The 16,521-nt window shown below is 40.4% G+C and overlaps 1 protein-coding gene across 2 annotated transcripts; it reads right to left on the bottom strand.

The window, feature by feature from the left end:
- Nucleotides 1-8,301: 8,301 nt before the first annotated feature.
- Nucleotides 8,302-11,867, bottom strand: RB195_000731 (uncharacterized protein; the record flags this gene model as incomplete). 2 transcript variants are annotated; one of them, XM_064197223.1, is made up of 4 exons in its annotated part: nucleotides 8,302-8,382; nucleotides 10,411-10,579; nucleotides 11,511-11,642; nucleotides 11,797-11,867. In XM_064197223.1, the coding sequence occupies 4 exons, from the start codon at nucleotides 11,865-11,867 to the stop codon at nucleotides 8,302-8,304; spliced, it is 453 nt and encodes a 150-aa protein (XP_064053103.1). The 2 variants fall into 2 exon arrangements, with proteins under 2 accessions (XP_064053103.1, XP_064053104.1); XM_064197222.1 differs by lacking the exon at nucleotides 11,797-11,867 and having other exon boundaries at nucleotides 11,511-11,641.
- Nucleotides 11,868-16,521: the final 4,654 nt, after the last annotated feature.

Genomic DNA, 16,521 nt, shown 5'->3' with positions numbered 1-16,521 from the left:
AATAGTATAACCATGACAAAATGAGTTAGGGATGATTGGAAAAAATATAGGTTCAAAAAATGTAAAACAAAATTATATGAACTGGACTAGATGAACAAAAGCAGAATGATAACGAAAGCAGTTCAAAATAGATATTCCGAACAAATAATAAAAAGTTCCCATATCCCAATTCATCAGAAAATTTCCAGGATACATAAGTGCTTAGATGGCTCTCATTCCGAACACCACCGGGCAGGTCGCATCGCTCTACGGAATTAGGAGCGCTTTAGTGGGATTCAGGGAACCGCACGGACTCATCCATCAATACGGGTACGGAAAACAAGCTGATTTGCGTGAAAGACTGGAGAGCAAAGGTCATCGGTGGAACGAATTCCGCTAAATAATTCCAGTAATCCTACAGTAGCAACATCTTCCACGAACAGATAACGTGAGATAACGTTGGACAGCACGAGTTTATTTGCACGAAATGTACCGATAAGAGAGGAATGTGGTGTGAGTCCAGCTGATCATTTTCACATTGTGGAAATCTAAAGAGCTTACGAGTTACGAATTAGGGGAATTCCACAGTTTTTATCGATTCGAGAAATTGGAAAACTTTATGGATAAAGTGGTGCAGTGTCGGAAAGTAGTACGGGACCGAATTGTGGGTGTTGTGGGTTGGTATCAGCACTGCGAACCCCATGCGCGAACGGATAGAAATGCGGCCGAAATCGATTGTATCGATAAAGGAGGTCTGGTATTGCGTAGTGTAATGAAATCGTTTGAAATAAACGTTATTTTGGACAAATTTCCAAGAATAAACATCGAACTAACGAAAATACAACTTACAACCTTCAGCAGAGAAATTTAGCACGCATAACTTGCTTTAGAAGGTGGTACTACAAATTTGAATCAGAAATGAGTTCCACTAATTATTATGGAAAACAGAAAGAAGTAATAACCATGGTTTCTAACCTATGAAAAAGAATTTGAGGTAACCGAGAACCGTTTTCCAGACTCACCGATATTCCTTAATTAGAATTCGCTCTATCTATCAATCCATTTGACAAATAACAAAGCATTCACGGAAAAAAAACTTAGATTAGACAGAAAAAAAACCCAAAGAAAAAAGAGAAAGACAAAGACAACCTTAGACTAAGTGCTTAGTACTGTAGTTGACCTTGGAAACGTTTGTAGATTTTAAAACATTTGAAACAATTAGTGTTACAGAAGTAATTATGTAGTTTGTGAAGTTTTTTTTTTAATCAGCGTGCCTTCGAGGTTTTTAGATGAAATTAGTTTATTACTCTAACTTTTTGGACTTTAGAAATCACTATAGCAGATTTGAATCAGAGGATGGTGGTTAACAATTACAGAAATTAGAAATAGGAAATGGAAAATACAGTAATATTCTGCTCGGACGGTTATGAATTTCCACAATTCGCCGTGTTTGGTGGTGGTGGGCGGAGCCGTGTTGGTGCGCTGCTGTCAGCGGAAACGCGTATGGATACTGCCTTTCAATTTTGATTCGTGTAAACATCGGACATGTACTGTACGGGAATTCAACAACAACACGTTCAAAAAAACAGTACATACATAGGATGTTGACGTAGCTAGTTTATGTAGCTGTATTTGCACGAAAAAATCCCAAATAATCATAGATAGGGTTTTTTTTTGTTGACTTTTTTGAGCTGTGCACCCAGGATTGGCATCGATGCTTTTGTGGCAGGAGAGTGACCTGCCAACACAGCACATATTATGCGCTGAAGCGCTAACGTTGTTGTGTAAAACACAGGCGGAATTCCATTGAGTTCTCTTCCATCCTGTTTTTTTTTGTTTTATGGCACACCTGTATGTGTTTCCAAATAAATAAATAAATAAATAACAGCTCCCGTTTTGACGTTATCGCATTCGTCAACCTTTGTCGCCATCATTTGCTAAATCTGGCCACGAAATAGGCCACCACATAGCTGTTTGTTGAAAATCGAAGCTATAATTATGTATCTGTTATTAATTATTTCTAAGATAAAGGAAAAAGGATAAAGTCCCTGACGTTATTCAATCCGCTTGGGATGCACCACTACGTTCACGTCAATTCAGAGTCCTTCGAGATTTACGCGCATCTGACGTATGCAATGATTTGAGTAGGCTAACCGATGTATCAAGTCAATGTTTTTATCTCCAGACAAGTCTGGCACCAATTTATCAGACGGATGAGAGTCTTGGTTGGCATTAGAGCGGATTCGAACCTTCAAGGTTGCAAAGTTGCACCTGCAAAGTTAGCGCAACGGCTTACCGAATGCGCTATAATGACGTTTTCTTTTGAATTTAAAATTTTTCCCAGAAAAAACCTTTAGCGTTATGTAACGTGTTATTTGAAAGAATAAGCATTTCTTTCTCTACGTGATGGGATTTGTTTTCGTTTTTATGCTGATTTGACTACTGTTAGATTACTATTATATTCTACACAGTCATATGATCCAGACCGATTGATGCATCCGCTCGGTGTTTTGTCCTCCCAGACAAGTCTGGTACCAATTCATTGAAATCCCGGAAGGATGAAAACGTTTCTGGTTTTTCTTTTGGTTTGGCTTTGAATCATCAACCGCACTAAGAACGTATCCGTTAAAATTAAAAACTGGTAGTGTTGAGGTGTTAATTCACAGTTTTTTTTTGACATGAGACAACAGACATGAGCCGTCTGCTCATGTCTGTTGTCTGTCTGTCTGAGTAACAAATTGCCGTCTCTTATGGCCGAGCAAAAATTTTGAATAAAATTTATCTTTTCTTTTTTGTCAACGAGGTTTTGGAGGAACTTCATTTCTTGCCTTGTCCAAGGACCAATCTCACCAACTAGGGGCCGGTGAATCACCATATCCCTACAAATTCGAAAGGGAAATAAATGATTCAGGGGAAAATAAATGATTCTGATTTTCGCAGATTGTTTGCAGTTGAAGGGGCGGTGTAGCGCAGTTGGTAAGAGGTTCTGATGTAGTTGCACAATCGATCGGAGGTTCGAGTCTTCCTGGTACCATCTAAGCCGTTCACCCCTACGGGTCGGTGAATTGGTACCAGACTGGGTAGGGGGGTAAAGGTAAAAGGGTAAAAACACTGACTTGACACATCGGCTAGTCCCCGCAAGTCATTGTAGAGGGCAGTTACACGTTCGTAAACTTCAAACGATTTTGAATTGAGGTGAATCGGTGGATCCTAAGCGGATTGATTACCGCCAGACACTCTATTTACTTTATTCTTCACCCAGTACATTTGGTAACAGTTCTGGGGTGAGCATTAGAAGAAAACTCGGCTAATCCATACACTTCTCTCTAGGCAGAAAGCAGGAAGGAGTTTATAATGCGTTTCTCAAAATCATCTCATTCTCATCTCGTGAAATATAAGTTCAAAAACAGTATTTGAAAGCTTAATGTGTAAATGGAGATTTCTATTCGAAAAATTTTTATTTCGGGATTATTGTCCTTAATTAGTCGTTAATTAATTGATTAACTAGAACCAAAAAAAACATCTGAATAAAATCTTCTGATTCCAAATGACCAAATAAATCGACTTTTTTATATTTTTCTCCTACACCTGTTTCATGATTTTGATATTATTTAGCCCAATCCAACGCTCAAAACAATCTTTTGATTTCTTTCTTTTTTCATTTTCTGGTTTTTTAATAAGCAATCACAAATTTTTCCTTACACTAAGTGAGATAAATATTGGATAAGGAAGATCTAAACCGAGGTATGCGCTCGGAGAAATGCGGAACTGTGCAGAGGATTAGAAGTATCGCGGAAGAAAAAAAGTCTGAAGATGCGCCTGAATGCGCCGCTGCTTTTAAATAGTTTTTCATGCCGCTGCGCAGGATATAAACCGAGTCGTTTAACCCATAGTCCGTACAACCAAACCACGAGATCGGCATGTACATAAAATCACGTCATTTTTATCGCCTACAACGTTTTGGTACAAGGCCGCGACCCATCCTGTAAGGCACGGATTTCGGGATAGCTTTTCGATGAAAGATCCAAACCATATCAGTGTTCGCCGGACAGTTTATGTCTTTTAGTTTATGTCTGTCTGGGTTTATTATCTTAGTTCAGATGGGTTGAGCATCTTATGGATACCGTACCTAGAACGAGCTTATTTTAAAATCTGGAAATTTCTTTGATATTATATTTTGGTATTTCGTTAATGGGGCGGGTTTAGTGTAGCGGTTAGAGGTTCCGCTGCCTGTACAATCGATCGGAGGTTCGAACCGCCCTAGTGTCAACCAAGCCTTTCACCCCTTCGTGGTCGATAAATTGGTACCAGACTTGTCTGGGAGAATAAAAACACTGATTTGACACCCCCGCAAGAGCCGCCGCAAGTCAATGTATGGGCCAGTTACATGTCCGTAAACCTCCAACCATTCTGAATTGAAGCGAACGTGGTGGCGCATCCCAAGCGGATTGATTAACGCTAGACACTTGATCCTTTATCCTTTATTTCGTTGTGAAATCCATAAGGTGAAGTGAAGAAAAAAACAACTAACGTTATTTCTGTGGGGTTTAGTGCTTTTCATATATTTTAGTCTCTAGAGTTGAAAGAGAAATACTTCATTTTCAGAATTAGTAACTCGTTTTCCTCACAATCCAGCAGTTACCGGAAAAGCTTTTGTCCTCACACGAACGGGATCTAACTTCTCTTCTTCATCGAGATGTAGTCAGCTTAAGATGAAAAGTCATACATCACGATATGGGGCTGTGGTGGTGAAGGTGTAGCGCAGTCGGTAAGAGGTTCGGGTGGGAACGATCGGTAGTTTGAAACCGCCCCAGTGTCAACCAAGCTCTTCATCCTCCGGGGTCGACAAATTCGTGAGAGAACTGTCTGGGAAGATAAAAACACTGATTTGATACATGATACTTAGTCCACGTTATATAATTAGATTGTAACCATACAAGGTTCAGAGAAGTTGTAGGCAAGTGTTTGCAACGATGGAGGAGGCTCTAATACTCTACTCCGGTAATTAAGATATGTAACTATAGTTTACGGACAGTTTGTTAGTTTTTCCTTCCATCCTTTTTGTTACATGTCTTTACCTTCTTCGAAACAAGAGGAGTGTAGCGTGTTTCACTACGAAATGGACTGTCTGGATCAACGGCCAGACTATTTGGACTCAGTGGCGGACGTCGTCATCCAGAAAAAGACAGAGGTTTATGAGAAGAGCGGCTTCACCAAACTGTAGCCTACGTTCTATCCATCTACTAATAGAAGCAGATTTTGTTTTAACCGTTCCTTCTCTACCAGCCCTTGGTGTTGGATAAATACAAATGACTAGTTTTCTTAGCGAAAAAAAGCTTGTTGTTCTATAGCAACATAACCGTGGATTTCATGAATATGCATTGTTTTGTGCCCATTTCTAGTTCTTATTTCCCTTACCTAAACTAAATTTGAGTAAACGATACTCCGGTCATCATTTGCACAGGGCAAAAAATTTGACAGTTTTTTCACGATCCGAAAGTTGCTGGACGGAGCTTCTATGCGACAAAATTGAGACCAAAATGCTTCTGAAATGCTGTTCGAAGGTGAAACGGCGAGGTTGGGCTCCTCACACTTCACACTGACGTGTACTCTTCTGCGCACTCTGTAAGACTGAGTCAAATTTAGGCCGCTACCAACCCAGTAGAAGGGGGAAATGAAATGTAATAAAAATTTCGACGTTAGCTTGTAATGGATGACAATTTTTTGCTCATAATTGATTTTCATGGTTATCTGTCCTTGAATAGCATTTTTACTTTTTGATAGAAGTTAAGGTAGCTTCCTAATTGTCCGTTATAGTCGAGTCAAAACGACATGAGGCACGGCGAATTTGCGTACGCGCTCGAAACGGCGCGGTGGAGGCAGCAGTTGAAACCGAGGTCGGATCAGCGGAAACTGCAGCGATGGATGGTCCCAGCGAGTGTTCCAGCACGCTCTCAACGGCTACCTCCTCGAGAGAAGCCGCGCACGCAATTGCACCGTGTTTCATGTCGTTTTGATCCTAATATAAATCACATGGAATCAACATGAAAATTTTGATCGAATAACTGCCAAAAATCCTACCTCCTTAATATCGTGATGGACATCTTCACGAAATCAGTCCACCTGTTAAATTTATAATTTTGTCCTTAAATATCAATGTAATTGAGTGGTTGAATGCCTATCCTTAGAGATAAATAAGGAGACTAATGTATCAGTTCACCCAACGAAGCAACTCCTTACACCTGTACAAATAAAAAAAAAGAGTGCGGCAAAAGGGCGATTTATAGATAGGGATTCGTCTGAGAAGTTACTTTTTACATCTGTGCAGCGAGTGAGTCGATCCACGTTACACTTTTTCGTTCCGTGACTCGCACATGTGCTCATTCGTCTGGTAAACTGACCAACCTCACGTTGCTGATAAATCAACCTAGTAGATCGACTTCGCATAAAATTATGGCAGTATTGACAAAACTTCGAGTTCAAAATCCGCATTTTCCCTCTTATTTCTTGATTTTTAGTTAAGTCTATATGTTCTGGCCTTTAGCAGAATAAATATAGTCGGGTCAAAACGACATGAAGCACGCTGCAGTTGCGTAGGTGGTTGGAACTACAGCAGTGAACGGTGATGGCAGGGTTCTCACTCGATCCTAACCCCGGCGCTCCACCGCACCGCTTCGAGCGCAACTTCTTGCGCAGCTGTATCGTGCTTCGTTTTGACACTACTATTTAGTGTACTATACAGTTTATAGTAGTGAATGTATAGTGTACTATATAGTTTTGACATGACCTGAATCACGAGTGTAGTTGCGGTGCATTTGCGTACGCGATCCAAACGGCGCGCTGGAGGCAGCAGTTCGAACCGAGTTGGGACCATCGCGGACTGCAGCGATGGGTGGTGCCAACAAGGGTTTCACCACACTCCAAGACGCTATGCCCACCGAAGCGCCACAAGAGAAGCCGCGCACTTGCTTCAGATGGTCTTGACCTTACAATGTGTAGTCATCTAGGATCATATTTTTGGCTACATTCTCGTTAAACGGAAAGTATGGACAAATTAAAGATTTGAAAATCCTCCCAGCCTCAAAATTAATAAGTGTGAAGCAAAACATGCAGTAGTACTCCAGTAAATCTCACGAAACAATGCTAATGTGTAGGTGAATGCCAATCGATTTTGCTTGTCTCCAATTTGCGTAATACGCTCCTTCCAGGGGAGCAGAGCTACGGAAAAAAGGAGCAGGAAAATATTTGAAAAACAAGGGCCACGTCGAATAAAGAGTATCTGCAACGTGTATCTCTGTATAATCACGAACAATTTCGCTCAGCAACCATTGTTCAGTGTAAATTCCAAGTATGGAAGGGGGACCGTGAACGACGAGATGTGAAACATTCTTCCAGTTCCAGACGAGTGCGGAAAATTAGTCCATGGCGAGGTGCCTAGTAAGCACCGCTAAGCCAGCACTAAAACTACCTAAGTTTCAAATGTCGATCAAATGTCGACTGTTTTTCTCTTATTGGTTTCAGGAAGCGTGTCTTACAGGTAATGACAATTTCATTCCTTCAACACTGATCTTTCTTTGTAGTTGTGTTTATTATTCACAATATTTATTCGTAAGTTTCGTATATGTAGTCGGATGTGATAAGTTTGATGTGATTCAGAGCAGATTAAAGACGACCTGTATCTGTGGAAACGGACTACCCCGGTATGCTGTTTCATATGACGGCTTATGTTGCAATGCGCAACGTTTGCGCTCCGCCCAACCCCGCCCCGCTTGCAATTCGTCGAAAACCATCCGGACGAATCGCAGGCGGGGGGCGGCGCAAGGGTGGCGCGCTGCAGTTGAGGACGTCGTAAGAAACAGCGTTCCGGGGATGTCGGTTTCCACTGATACAGGGAGAAATAGACGGAATCATCCCCTCTAAATAATCTACGTCCCCTGAAATCCTGAATATACTCCACCTGAAATCCGCACCACGTAAGATTCGTGGGGTGATGCCTTTAAACACATCTGATCTCGAGTAAGCCTGCTGTGCTGTAGTGCAGTAGTGTAGAAGTGCATAGTTGCTAACTTTTCAAGGGAGTTAATATTCAAAGTTGGAAGGAGTCTCCTTAAAAAGCACACAGTTCAGTCCACTGCGGGACTACTAGTAAATGATGGAATTTATTGTCAGGAATGCATTTGTTACATCTCATATATAGGATATTAGATCTTACTCGCAGATTCGAAGATTCTGTTTGATGTACAAATCTTAAAGAATGCAATGATTTATTGGAATGATGTAGAAGTAGATATATTTTTATACAACTGTGAAGTGGAAATCTGTTTATCCTCTCGACCCGCAATCACCAAATCCACATGAAACTCCGGCTCTCATTCCCATGCGTGGCGGAAAGTTCCAGTAGACCTAAAATTTTGAATAATAAGTACATAAATGAACACTCGTTAACCTTTGGTTTAGTCAAAATCAGAAACTGGTTCTGGACTGATTGCAAAACTACTTATTGGTTGAAAAGTGAGAACTAATATCTTGTCAGAATTGGTCTTCAAGGAAAAAGTTGCGTCCTCAGCCGAATTATGATCGCGAAGATGTCTGGGGGTGGAGAGCGAGGAGATTGAGAGGGCGTTGGAGGGCATAGCGTGGTGGGACGTGGAAGAAGGAGTGCTGTTCTCAACACTGCCAATCAAGTCACCATTAAAAATTAAAATTAAAAATTAAATTAAAAATTTCACATTTGGAGGAAGAACACCTTAGCGCTTTGCTGAAGCGACATGTGCTACAAGTACCTGAAATCGACATAAACCGCGGTCAGCGTAGAGCCGCAGACTGAGTCGAAGTCTGGCGGAAAAGATGGGACTGGCGTGGAATTCTTGAGATCTCCTTTTCCGTCTGAGATTCGTGTGATGACGAAGATAATAGGTTTAATGTTAATCCCCTACACAAGAAGTTATCCGTCACCGAACCCAAAGAACTGCCGATGAATATCACAACATAAACTGCAAGATCTTGGAAAAGATCACATTGGCTCATGAAAAATCAGGAAAAAGCGAAAAGTGATGAAAAAACCTCCATTCGTTCTACCCGTAAATGATTGTCGTTATTAAGGTGTTCGTTGTACAAGAGGTATGGTGGAAATGTGGCGGGACAAAGTACAAATCCAGTTAACTTCACCAACTTTTTTTGAATCTCCTCATTTTCTTCTCAACGCGATTCAAAGCCACGTACCAAGTAAGTTCGGCATGTGTCACCGTTCTGCAATTGCTGCAGTTTAAACATTAAGCAGATGTACAGCAATGTTCGAGGTAATAACTGGAGCAGGACAGGGGACTGTGGGACAAGATTTCATCTTCAGTTTTGTCATTGATTACATCATACGAGGTACAGTCGACTAGTGCCCTACCTAGCACGTCTTAGGAAAATCAAAATGCGCTTGACCTTTTTTGAGTACGTCAACAATGTTGTTAAATTCGCGGAGAGCAGTACGAACTTTCAACACGTCGACAACCTTGTATCGAAGTTAGCTGCAGCCTATGGGTAACGCCTGATAAATTTAAGCAGACATGGATCCCGAAGAAATCTTTGGAAGGCATCACAGTAGATGGGAAAGCGATCGAACTCGTGGGTAAGTTTTGTTAACTGAGCTGTATGCTAGGGAACAACGGGATATACAACTATGTACTTGGACCTGTTCCACATCTAACTCCTTGAACAAGTGTTGGTTCAGCTCGTGTAGCCAACAAAGCAAGCTGCAACCTTCATTATTTTCTATCATGATTGCCGATCTGAGACCTGGAAAGCGCCGTCTTCGGTGATGGCGAAGATCGACTGCACAGAAAGAAGGCTGTTCAGATGGCGCATGGCTTTTTTTGACTAGAATATGCCCAATGAAGTTCTTTACGCTGAATGGAATGTGATGTACCGGTGAATGACACGCAGAAAGCATTAACGTCTTGCATTGCCGTCGAATGTAGCCACAGAGAATCGTCTCCACGTCTTTTTTCACATTATGAGGAGATAGCAACGTGTGCCGAGAAGTCTCAGGGTTCAAGTTGGAAAATAAAGCTTTCTGGAAAAGGAACAATCAGGCGAGATGTCAGGTTGTGCAGCAGAAGAGATTGCGACGAATGGATTGACCACGTGCAACGCTTCCTGAAGATCGACAAAGTTGGGCAGAATCATGCTCGAGAACGACTCACATCGGCAAGGATGCGGACAATCGTTTTATGCGATATTATCATACCGCCGATCAAGTCAGGATCAGTCATGCAAAGCGGTTGTTTTCCCCGGAATTTCCAAATCTCTTTCAAAAGTCCGAAATGATTCTTCACAATTCTGAATATTTCTGACACTTCTATGTGTTCTGTTGTCACAATCTGTTTATTGCATAAAAAGCGCTGATAGGAATTGTTAAAAAAAAATTTGTTCTGAACTCACCAAGTAATCGAGCATTCCCATTCCTTCTATAAACGCGGATGTCTGCCCGACCGGTTTGACACCGGGGCCTGGAGCTTCTTTATACGCTTTCAAAACGGTAGGCTTCAAGTTGCAGAATAATCCTGTGATGTGAAGCGTGTAGTTCTGGCCTTCTCTTGTGAAAGTGTAGCTGAAAAAATGAGCAGCAACTTCTAGGATGGGTACAGGGATTATCGATAGGGCGCATTGCGAAGTTACCTTATCGGGATGGGTGAAATTTTTTTGTTATTATCAAGGTTTACAGGCTCTAATTTTACTACATACTTCTAATATAGAAAAATAAAGCAAACACACATATTTGAGCTTAAATCTGGAGATCGATTTCATCCTGACCAATGCCAATATTCAATTTTTTTAATCACTGAATAGGGAACTACGTAGTAAACTCTTTATCGATTAGTTTCTGGCGTAGCCAGGAATGGCGCTGATCTTTTGCTGCGTATTCCACATGGCGAGATTCAAGGACATTCGGACATGGGCACTATGTAGTAAACATCCTTCATAAGCACTCATCGAAAGGGTATCTAAAAACTTATTTAGGAGGGTCTGATGGCAGAACCGCTTCACTCAAAATCACGGTGCGATTTAAAAATCAAATCACTCATTTAACAAACATTAGATGGAATGTGTCTAATAAAAGTATTTAAAAATGGGCGGATGTAGCGCAGTCGGTAAGAGTTACCGCTGTGTCTGCACGATCAATCGATGGTTCAAAACCTAGCGATAATCAAGCAACTTGTATCTCTCCGGGATCGATAAATTTGTACCAGACTTATCTGGGAGGGTAAATACATTGATTTGATAGAAAGGTTAATCCCCGCAGGTCAGTGTTTGCAGGACATGTTTTCGCAAACCTCAAACAATTTTGAATTGAAGTGAACGCGATCGCGCATCCCAAGCAGAACGATTAATGCCACACACTTTATCTTGTAGCCTTTATATTGAAAAAAAGCTTTCCTATTTCTCTTTGCGGTATTTGCTCTTTTTCATCCGGAAGATTAAGTATTTCTCAGAAAAGGTTAAAGAACAAAAAAAATTGTAGAAACTAAACTCTCACTTACACTGGGCTAGTCGTTTCATTGTGAAAAGTGAACTGGGCCCACATCGGATGATGAGTTTCAGAGATGACTTTGGTTTTCAAATCGCATGCGGAAACTGTCGAAAACACCAGCAGCATGAGCGTGATTATCATCCTTAAACAACTTGAATTACAAAGATCCTTAATCCTTAAATCCTTAAACAACCGCTTTCGAGTTCTACAGCAATGAAATAGATCTTCATGTAGTTTTAGAACTAAAAATTTATTTAAATTAAAAGAACGAAAAAAGAGAAAAAGCGAACACCTACTTCGGCGATGCGTGTTTTTTAGCGTAGTACAACACTAAGGGTGTTTGGATCGGATCGTAAAGATTCGCCATTTTTAGGTCAACGCACAGTGGTGATAACAGCAGGCAACCTTCATCTCAACACGCTCCTGTGTTGAGGATGAAGGTTATTAGCCGTGTTGCCTTGATTGTAGTAGTCCTCCTGCATGGCTGACGTTCGCTTCTATTTCAGAAAAAAGAAAAAACTTCGATTTGATGCCAGGAAAGCTAGAATTGGGGCAAAATCCAACGTGTTAGTGCTAGTGATTGATTTTGGGACATTATACTATTGATTGGGCAGTTCTATGAGACATATACAGCGAAGAAACTGTTGTTAAACATTGGGACAATAATAAAAGAAGATAATGTGATAAAATAATATGAGATAATAATAACAAATAATATAGATAATAATAACAAACAGATATAGATAATAATAACAAATGATAACAAGATAATATAGGATATTATCCACAAGAAGTTGCAGTGCTTGCTGGAATGTAAAAAGCTTTGGACCCAGTGAACATTGATAGAAAGCCAACTAATTTAGGAAAGTTTTTTCTGTAACTTAACCTAACTTATGTAGTATTATTGTACAGCGTTCTTCTTAGTTATTCTATTTATTACTTATTTTTTCCTTATCGTTTTTCATTAAATTCCTGTCAAAAACAGCTTGTTCAACTCTCCAGCACTTACCAACCGCTTATTCAATCAAACGCATTAATCACACGTTCACCCGATAATGGCTTTCATGGTCCCCTAATCCCGATACGTTTTCGTAAATCTGTACGTTCATTGCTGCTTCACTGCTGTCCTATTGTCGCGTGAGAACAGAGAAGGATCCATGTCTTTGAACTGGTGTGCATGCTGAATTCTTCATCATTCTATTCTGATGTAGGACCTATTAAAAAAACTTATAGACTTTTCTAAAAAAGGCGATACTCACGTCGTTGTTCCGAATCTGGGAATCACTTACAAAAAAGTCGAGGATTTCAAATTATGTAAAAAGAGAGGCTCGCACTGCTGACTGTCAAACAGTTCTCGCTATGTTTTTCTATGTGTTTTACGTTCCCGTGCTTCTCAACATCTTTGGTCAGGATGTAATCATTAATCATTATGATTTGCCAAGCGAACAAAATTCATAGTTATTGCAATATTTAACAGCATATGTTTGAGAATGAAGCATAAAATATAATTTACTATCCACTGAATTGAGAATAATTTGGTAGCGTTTTTTTCGGATTTTACTTTAAATGAAAAAATGTGCAACATGTTAATCAACGACATACCTCCATTGTTTAGTGTGTGTGTTCTGTGCTTCATTCGAAGCCCCCTTACCACACCACAAATCCCACGAGAACCTACAGCAGCCTTGCCACATCGGTTAGATGCAAGAAGGAGGTTAAGTCAAAAATGTTCTGTCAAAAATGTTTAGCCCATCCACATTAAAGTTTGATACGAAAAAGTAGGATTAAAAAGCTAGGGCTAGCTAGAGCAAGAAGTTCTATCAACGCGTAACATCCCTGCTTTTTTAGTCATCGATGGTGGTATTCTGGTAGGATGGCAAAATTCTGGTTGTGAAGTTACTGTACAGCTCTCAAAGAGTAGGAACGCAGTAGTTGTCCAACACCTCCACGACCGCTTTGTCTCAACTGAGTTGCAGGCCTTCTTGAAATCGATGATGGTGAGACATAGCGGCATCTTCCACTCTCGCAATACCAATTATGAGTTTCGAAAACTGCGAACGTGGTCAATCGTTTTAAGTTCTCTTTAAAACCCAGCTTGCTCTCATGGTTGTCCTTCATCTAACTTCTTCAAACGTGTTAAGGACACTCACTCACTCACTTCCACTCTTGCACAGAGACTATCGATGACGTATACTAAGCAGATTTACTTGTAGATGTAATGTGGATCCCCCTTCTTATACAACATCACAGTCTTGCTGATCTTCCATTGCTTACGAATCTTGCATCACAACAGATAACGAGTGAAGAGCCTCGCCAATGTGTTGATGAGGACTGGTAATTCAGATGTTCAGACTTGATTCTGTTGGGACCGGGTTTGGCCAATTTCTGAAACTGAACGACATATACGACTGCTGTGGCCGCCTTGCCTGTAGAAAATATCTCATAGCAAATCGGCGTAAAGGTGAGGAGGGGACGATCGTTCATTGCCGTGGAGCGACTGAACCAGTAATTGTCTCCAACGGGAGACAGTATCTCGACTAACAGTTGTTGATTTATATTGCATATTTCAAAATTTAAATAATGTTTTCACACGAGTAGCAGAAAAAGCCGCAAAGTTCGCAGGGAGGAGTCCTAGAACTTTCATTAACTAGGATCTCTTCGCTGCGCTAGCCGTTTTTTGGGAGGATACCACATTTACAACATAGGCGACAGATACGCTCGTTACGTCGTTGAACATCTTCACGACTGCTTGAAGAAGGCTCAGAGTTTTTTTTTATCACCAAGAGATCAATGTCTTCAGAGACTATTAAGCTAATATGCCAGCGTGGAGCTACACGAGTAGGAGCCGCATGCAACTAGGAACTATCCGGAACCTAAATGGAACAACAACTGAGGTATCATCGGGAGGAGAATGGAGAAAACTATTCACAAATTCTATTTTGATCTCTTCGACAGACATGTAAACTTGCTTCCTTACTATCTGAGGTGAACGGACGTGTCACTCCAGACGTTCTCCTTTTCGAGGTACTACATGCTATCATTTTCAAAAGAAATTGTATGGCTACGTGTCTAAACGGCATAAGATTTGGACATCTGAAGAATCCCCCTCAGTCCTTATTAACACACTGGTAAGACTCTTCACACGTTACCTGTCGGAATGCAAGGTTCCTAAGCAATGGAAAACCAGCAAGACTGTATTGTTGTATGAGTCTTTTTTGTTATTTTATTATTTTAAAAAACCTACTGATACATTTGAACCTAAGAAGTTACTTATTGTTATTTGTTGCTTAATAGGTTTGTCTTAGCTGAAATTCCGTATTGTACTATGCAGCTTGGCAATTCTGCGTTTTCTAAAATACCAACTGAATTCAAATTCATTACCTAAATTCATTACCAACATTATACAGAACAGCTGTGGAAAGGAATTCTACTATTATCCCTGACGGTTATCTTAGGGTCAACGGTTCGTCACTCTTCGCCATATATACACCTGAATGGTTCAAAGCCCTCCTTGACAGTGACCATTTGCCACCTTAAAGACAGCGTATCACGAGTTTGACGTGGTGCGGAATCCAGTGTGGTTCCGCTCACCTTTCCCTAATCGTCGTAAAAAAGGGAGGATGCCGTTTTTTACGACGATTCCGGTAGCAATGCACTACCGTTGCCCACGCAGTGCATCCAAGTGCGAAGATCAATTTTATCTTCTCGCCAGCCTACTCAAGTGAGACAGAAGGCAATATGCTACCGAGAGAATCGGACCGTATACAATGAAGCGCGTTCTAACGTACCGTCCGTAAGCGGACGCTGTTCCCACGCTGTTTTTTTTACGACAATTAAGAAAGGATGACTTGCTACCCGAAGTCTACGTTTTCGGTGTGTCCCGCACCACGTCAAAATCGTAATACGCTGTCTTTAATCGATAGTCGTCCACATTTCAGTGATGTCCTCGAAATAGCATTCAAATTAACAATAGGGAGAAATAACGTATGTGTCACTTTATTTGCAATACCTTCTATGGTTTGTGAAAGTATGTTACTTTTTCTCTGCTGCCATGCTTCTACATAGGGTTCTCATACTCCTCAGCATCCTGATTTTGTCTGTCATCCCTTTCAGAGCGGATTTTCGACTTTGCGGATACTTTACATATTGAGTTGGCAGAAGCGGACAAGATGTACGGCTGAAAAGCGTTTAGGGAGATTTTTGTTTCATTTTCTTATCTACATCTTTTATGTGCCAATTTTTTATTATTTTATTTTATCTTATATCATATATATTTATTTTATATTTTACTTATTATACTCACAGTTTTTGTCATGTTCTTCAAGAAGTATCATGTTTATTACATTACTAGATAGTTTTCCTTCATGTTAAGTGTTAGGGATCATGTCCTGATTCTCTTCCGTCTAGAGTTCGTCTCCCATATCCACAATTTCCATACAGCATTTTCTACTTCCTCCGAGAAAAAAAAACCATCTCCAATCTACGAGGGCTTTTGTTGAATTCCAAGTAAAAGCTTAGCTCAGTGTGCTCATTTGTACTTTTTATATCCTCTTTACAAACGGAGACTCTTCTTCATTTTCTCATTCATTTCTATCTCCTTCTATTCCGTTTATTTGATATTTTACACTTTTCTTCAAACAAAAATTGCGAGGTATCTCACTAGTTTTCTAGAAGCGCTCGTCGTATTTGATCTCAGGGTTTTCGTTGTGGAAGTAATAATTCTTCTTCAATTTTTTTACACGAGTATTGCAAAGTCTTACTTGGAAATTTATACAAGTATCGAATTAGCACCCTCACAAACGAAAGCGAGCTCTTTCAAAGCATTAATTTGTTAATAAGGTGTGAAAAGTGCTATTAAGACAATTTTATTTCATTAAGTTTCTACTCAACGGCAATCGTAAAATATAAAACACCTAACTAATACAATAACAAGTCATGTTTCTTGAACAACGTGAGAACTAGCCGCACACACGTTTGGGTGTGCTTTGAGCTATTCGGTGGCACCTACCCTTGTTAAACCC

Source organism: Necator americanus, chromosome IV (assembly GCF_031761385.1).
Source record: "Necator americanus strain Aroian chromosome IV, whole genome shotgun sequence".
NCBI lineage: Eukaryota > Metazoa > Nematoda > Chromadorea > Rhabditida > Ancylostomatidae > Necator > Necator americanus.
The sequence above is the reverse complement of the archived record's forward strand: the minus strand, read 5'-3'. Positions and strand labels throughout refer to the sequence as shown.